At 38.2% G+C, this 6908-nt stretch overlaps 1 protein-coding gene across 1 annotated transcript; it reads left to right on the forward strand.

The window, feature by feature from the left end:
• Positions 1–5706: 5706 nt before the first annotated feature.
• LOC108295180 (olfactory receptor 1009-like) lies at positions 5707–6648 on the forward strand. Its single transcript, XM_017517220.2, is given in 1 exon segment — positions 5707–6648. A coding segment is annotated over 1 exon segment (942 nt).
• The last annotated feature ends 260 nt before the right edge of the window (positions 6649–6908 follow it).

Raw genomic sequence — 6908 nt, forward strand, 5'->3', positions numbered from 1 at the left:
AATTGTACAAAACATTTTTGCTTTAGCTATTGATTGTATGAATTTGAAACACAGTTTTCAGAATCAATCTGATACTACTATAAAAAGGCTAATAAAATCACTTTTTTTCTTTTTTTCCCCTCATTTTTAACTAAAAATGTGCAAATCTTTGATAACACAAGGTGAATATTCTGTGGTAAGGCCTGTACCACAGAAGGTATAGTTTGTACCTTACTCTCTTTTGCTAGCCGTTTCTTGCCCACTGACATGGTTTGGCTGTGTCCCCGCCCAAATTTCATATTGAATTGTAGCTCCCATAATTCCCACATGTTGTGGGAGGGACCCAGTGAGAGGTAATTGTATCATGGGGACAGTTTTCCCCATACTGTTCTCATGCTACTGAATAAGTCTCACAAGTTCTGATGATTTTATAAGGCATTTCCCTTTTCATTTGGCTCTCTTGCCTGCCACCATGTAGCCTTTTGCCTTCTGCCATGATTGTAAGGCCTCCCCAGTCACATGGAACTGTGAGTCCATTAAACCCCTTTTTCTTTATAAATCACCCAATCTCAGGTATATCTTTATCAGAAATGTAAAAATGAACTGATACACCCGGTAAATCATTTAGGTGAAGGAAGAAAATGATTTTGAAAGCACACACATGGCTGGGCATGGTGGTTCACACACATGGCTGGGTGTGGTAGCAGCATGTGAAGAAATAAAAAATCCCAACAATTTGGGAGGCCGAGGCAAGCAGATCACAAGGTCAGGAGTTCAAGACCAGCCTGGCCAATATGGTGAAACCCTATCTCTACTAAAAATAAAAAAATTAGCCGGGCATGGTGGTGGGAGCCTGTAGTCCCAGCTGCATGGGAGGCTGAGGCAGGAGAATCACTTGAACTGGGGAGGCAGAGGTTGCAGTGAGCCAAGAGCACACCACTGCACTCTAGCCTGGGCAACAGAGCAAGACTCCATCTCAAAAACAACAACAACAAAAAACATATACATTGAAAATAAATCTAATTATCTACCTCTTCTTTGATATATGGGTTTATTCTGTAAGTTTAACATCTTAACTTTAATCATAAGTAATTATCCCATTATGGCTAGGAAAGTACTATTTAGAAATTTAAAAAACTTAGAAATATAGATTCTAAAGATTATTCAGCACAGAATTATACAAAGAAATTAAAAATAATTATGTGATAAGCAACATAGGAAAAATTAAAATACTAATATTGATTCTTATTTAAATCAGTGAATGCAATTTCAAAACAATTAGAAAATACAAATACCCTCATGTAATAAACATTTGCTTGTTCTTCAAAGAAAAGAGTTTTAACCAACTATTAGAAAGATGGTAAATAGGGTCAGATAGCTTCCAGTAAGATCTCAGATGTATTTGTTTCCACGAAGAGGGAAAACGTCATAGGCAAAATTATAGTAAAGAAATAATGAAGAGGATTTGTGAACTTTAAGGAACTGCAATGTTACAGCAGAAATGAAAGCAACATGGGAGGCTTTAAAAGGAATCGACACTTGGAGGATCAAATTTTTGTATGAGAATTTTTTTTTTTTTTTTTTGAAATGGAGTCTTTCTCTGTCATCCAGGCTGGAATGCAGTAGTGCAGTCTCGGCTCACTGCAACCTCTGCTTCCTAGGTTCAAGCTCTTCTCCCACCTCAGCATCCTGAGTACCTGGAATTACAGGCATGTGCCACCATGCTCAGCTTTTTTTTTTTTTTTTTTTTTTTTTGTATTTTTAGTAGAGATGGAGTTTCTTGAAAAGTTCTTACAAGATGCAGCGAGAATAGAAAACATAATTAAAAGGATGAAAAGACACATACTAATATCAAAAACATAGGATAGAGATTCATCCCACAAATAATGTGTATATTTTTAGGATAAGTCAGAGCAATCAGGGCAGAAGAGGAAATCAAGGCTACAGAATGTTTTGTGGGCTGACAAAGGGTCACATACTTAGGCCCACAGTGGTAGCTCATGCCTGTAATCCCAGCACTTTCCGAGGTCACAGAAGGTGGATCACTTGAGGTCAGAAGTTCGAGACCAGCCTGGCCAACATGGTGAAACCCTGTCTCTACTAAAAATACAAAAATTAGTGGGGCGTGGTGGTGCACACGTAATACCAGCTACTCAAGAGGCTGAGGCACGAGAATTCCTTGAACCCAGGAGGTGGAGGTTGCAGTAAACCGAGATTGCACCACTGCTCTCCAGCGTGGGTGACAGAGTGAGACTTCATCTCAAAAAAAAAAAAGTCACATATTTAGATTTAAAATTTTTACTACATTTAGACAAAAATAAATAAAAAGAAGCTCACACCTAGACAAGTCCTAGAATAGATGGTTCTGTTGTAAGGTTAATAAAATAGTTATTTATGCATGAAGCCAATCAAAACTGCTACTTTATAAGGGGGAAAGTTTAAATAATTCTTAGTATTTTTAACAATATTAAACACAGTAAAAATTAATGTATTTGGTATAACAAGTAATGTTAATACTATTTTAGACATAAAAAAATTAAGAGGTGATACCTAAAGGATTTTCAGGAAAGAGGCAAATTTGTTATTTGTACATATAGTCAACAGACATCAAAAATTTAAGTTTTTAAAAAATTGCTTTAAAGAACATAGCAGTATGTGAAGAAATCAAAAACAAACAAAACTCTCTAGAGTAGGGATGTTCTGTTGTATGCTGAAAGACTTATAGTTGACTAGAACCAAAATTCAGGATTCTATTTTGACTTTTAAGTCAGGCTAATGCTATTTTCATTGGAGGTAAAACTTAACTGTGGAGGTTGCAGTGAGCCGAGATTGTGCCACTGCTCTCCAGCTTGGGTGGCAGAGTGAAGTATTTTGTTGAATTGCTTTTTATTCTTTTCTTGGCAACAAGAAACGTGCATTCTTTACCATACTCCAACGTTTCAGATATAAGCTGTGAAGTTTAATGATCAGCTAACACATCATCAGAAGTCATCTTCCAGCTTACAGTAATTAAACTCTTTATGTGTTTTGGTAAAAGTTGTGGGAAAATTAACTTCTTCAGCAACATGTGTTAAATGCCATCTCCAAGGAAAATCCTTGTTGTACAAATTTTGCTTGTGTTCCTAAGATTTGAATGCAAAACAGAGTAGGGACAGAGATATCTGAGGTCCTTTGGCGGCCCTTCCTCTCTTGTGCTATGGCAATTTTCCTAAGATATCTTGTAAATGGCATTTCCTTGCTTAGCATGGAACTAGAGAGAATTGGAGCTACTATATCCAGTTAGAAACAAAACACAGAGTTATCAGGAAACAGATCTCACCGGACTTATTTAGAATATGAAGCAACTTCAATTGCACTTTACCTTAAGGAGCCTCATTCCCAAGACATGGCACACTTTGGGGATGGAGTGCCTTCAATAACAACAGCAAGAAAAAAATGATGCAACTAGTTCAGGGAACTTTTATCTAATTGACAAAGAATCTGACTATGTTTTACACTGAAGTCTTCCACATTTATTTGGAAGAAGATAAAGAATAAAATCAAATGACTAAAGTAAGTATTGACCCATTCTTTATGTCAAGGTGGCCATGTGAAGGGCAGGGATGAAACTTGAGACAGGGCTTAGTTTTACTTTGGTTCCTTTTGCTGTTGAAGGAGAGAGAGCCCATGAGAATGTAAGTTGAGAACTTTAAAATAATCTCATTTCGTTGTTGTTAAAGAAGAAAGAACCCAATAAAATGTAAGTTAAGAATTTTTAAATAATTTTCTGCTTTTTAATTATCTGCTTATTAACAACTCAAGAGAATGTAAATTTTTTTCAAGTGGAATTCAAGTAGATTATATATTTGGTTCATGGCAAGATCAACACGATCCTTGTCATTGATGGATGATTCAGCAAGAGCTAAGAAGAGATGATATGTGTAGGGTTAAGTCAAGGTCCTGCAACCAGATCAAACTATAATCACATAACTATAAAGTGGGACAGAGATGCTTTAGCAGCACTATAATGGGACAAGACAGCACTGAATTCCATTCATTTCATGCCTAAACTCCACTGGGTGATTTCCTTGCTAAGCGAAGGCTGTTGTAGGTTGTGTTGCTGGTACCCTAGGGCCCTGAATATGAGCGCCAACTGTGTCTCTCACTCTGTGTGGTTTGATCTCTATGGAGCACTGTATTATATTCTAAGCACTGAATAAAACAGAAACAGAGAAGCCAAAATGTGTCTAAAGGGATAGAAAGCTTTAATAGTTATGGAAACCAAGATTGACAAAGAAAGGGTGAGGAGCTTTGGACAATTTTCAAGTCAAAGGCTGAAATACAGTGTGATCCTGGAGAAGTTATGAGACTCTTCAAGATATTAAACAAGAGGTGAGTGTGATGGGTGAACACTTAGGCTACCTCATCTGACTTTTTAATTACTCTGAAACAAATGATATAATGCAAAATATATATGTTATTGGCCTTAAAGGAGGTCTGTTAAAGTCAAATAATAAATTTCATGTTAGAAGAATAAAAGTTTCTATCATAAGTATGCTATTGAACTCCTATATTTGAGGCTAACAAAAATTTTAAAAAGTAAAGTATAAGTAGTTTTCTGTATTTGTACATTGATCCTCTCATTTTAAGTGGGTGATAATTCTCAGAGACCAAAGAGCAAGAGTTTTTGCCATATTTTATGAATTAAGCAGCTAAGGTTCAGAGAGATCAGCTGAAGATCACCCTTACAGTGGGTGACAAAAGAATGTACAGAGGATACAAAATTTGGGCTCTTTTTCAAATTTTTTTTCTTTTCTTTTGGATCTCTTTTAAGAGCAAAGGAATCATGAAGGCACAGGAAGCATTTAAAAGTGTGAAAAAAGGGTACAGTCCTTCTTTTGGTTGAAGTCCAGATATAGGGCCCATGTTTGAAGTTTGACAGACACATGTTCAAAGCTCACCTCTGCCAGTCACAAGATTTATAAATGAGAGTTGAGCTTCAGTGTTTTTCGTTGGAATTAAAATACAATATTTAGCATGCAGGTTTTCTAGAGGGATTAACTAATGTGATTACATGAGTAGTAATTATTGAGCACTTATCTAGGTGTACAGTAAGGCTCTTCTAGATCTTTTGCATGCATTATCTCATTTAAACTTCTCAACACTTACATGGTAGATGTCGTTATTTCCATTCTAGAGTTGAAGGTGAGTTACTTTTTCGGGGTTAGAAAAGGTGGACTCCAGTGCATGTGGAAAACATGTATTTAGCCTTAGGTTGTAATAATAAAGTGCACAGTATACGGCCTAGAAATGAGTGGCTGCTTATTTCCTCTCCAGCTTGCTCACTCCCACTCTCCTGCATCCCTTCACCAGGTGTGTGTCTACCTGGTGGACTCAGGTAAGGCTCACTAAAGTGGAAGTTATTAGGCAAGCATTCTGGAACCAACTCTGCCAGTCATTAGTTATGGGACCTTGAGCAAGCTGCTCCTCTTTGGTAGACTTATGTTTTCTCATCTACCTGTAGATGGATTTTCATGGAATCTTAAATGTCATAGCTTCAGGTCTGCTATTTTGCACTGGTGCGTGTTCCTCACTTTTGGTTGACTGCATGGTGTCACTAACTTATATCATTCTTAACTTTGACTAAGTTCCTGGTGTATTGTTTGCTGTGTCTCATTTTTGAAGTCACATTTACTAAGTCTGCTGTGGATTCTTTGCTCTCCTTCTAGTAGAGACCAGAACCAGCCAATGGCCAATGAAAACTATACGAAGGTCACCGAGTTCATTTTCACAGGCTTGAATTACAGCCCCCAGTTGCAGGTCTTCCTCTTTCTACTCTTTCTGAGTTTCTATGTCATCAATGTAACTGGGAACCTGGGAATGATTGTCCTCATCTGACTCGATTCCCGCCTTCACACACCCATGTACTTTTTCCTCAGCCACCTGTCCTTTGTGGACATCTGCTTCTCCTCAGTCGTGAGCCCCAAGATGCTCACTGACTTCTTCGTGCAGAGGAAAGCCATTTCTTTCCTTGGCTGTGCATTGCAGCAGTGGTTCTTTGGGTTCTTTGTGACAGCAGAGTGTTTCCTCTTGGCGTCCATGGCCTATGACCGCTATGTGGCCATCTGTAACCCATTGTTATACTCAATTGCTATGTCCCAGAGACTCTGCATCCAGCTAGTGGTGGGTCCCTATGTCATTGGATTCATGAACACCATGACTCACACCACCAATGCATTTCGTCTCCCTTTTTGTGGCCCTAATGTCATCAATCATTTCTTCTGTGATATGTCCCCTCTACTTTCCCTTCTATGTGCTGATACCAGGCTCAATAAGTTGGCAGCTTTCATTGTGGCTGGAGCTGTGGGTGTCTTCACTGGACTGACCATCCTGATCTCCTACATTTACATCCTCACGGCCATCCTGAGGATCCGCTCTGCTGATGGGAGGCGCAAAGCCCTTTCTACCTGCTCTTCTCACCTGACAGCTGTTTCCATCCTGTATGGTACTCTTTTCTTTATTTATGTACGTCCTAGTGCAAGTTTCTCCCTGGAGCTCAATAAAGTGGTATCTATGTTTTACACAGCAGTGATTCCTATGTTGAACCCACTTATCTACAGCTTGAGAAATAAGGAGGTCAAAGATGCCATTAGCAGGATTGTCACTAAGAAGACGTTTTGCAAGGCCTAAATTCTTATCTAGGGGGAAAGTGGGGAGAAAAATTTAAAAGGACAGAGTAATTGTGTGGCTTCCTAAGATTCCAAAACACTTGTGAGTGTTTGGGGGCCGTTTAGCATACCTTTATCCATTCAACCATCCAATTATTCATTTATTTAGTCAATCCATGTGGATTTATTTAGCCCTATATGTAGTCTTTTTCCTATAACCTACTAATATTACAGTTCAAACTCATGGTTCATTTAATTTTACTTCCCTCAGACATCTCATAG

The sequence above is a fragment of the Cebus imitator genome, unplaced genomic scaffold (assembly GCF_001604975.1).
Source record: "Cebus imitator isolate Cc_AM_T3 unplaced genomic scaffold, Cebus_imitator-1.0 Scaffold622, whole genome shotgun sequence".
Classification (NCBI taxonomy): Eukaryota; Metazoa; Chordata; class Mammalia; order Primates; family Cebidae; genus Cebus; species Cebus imitator.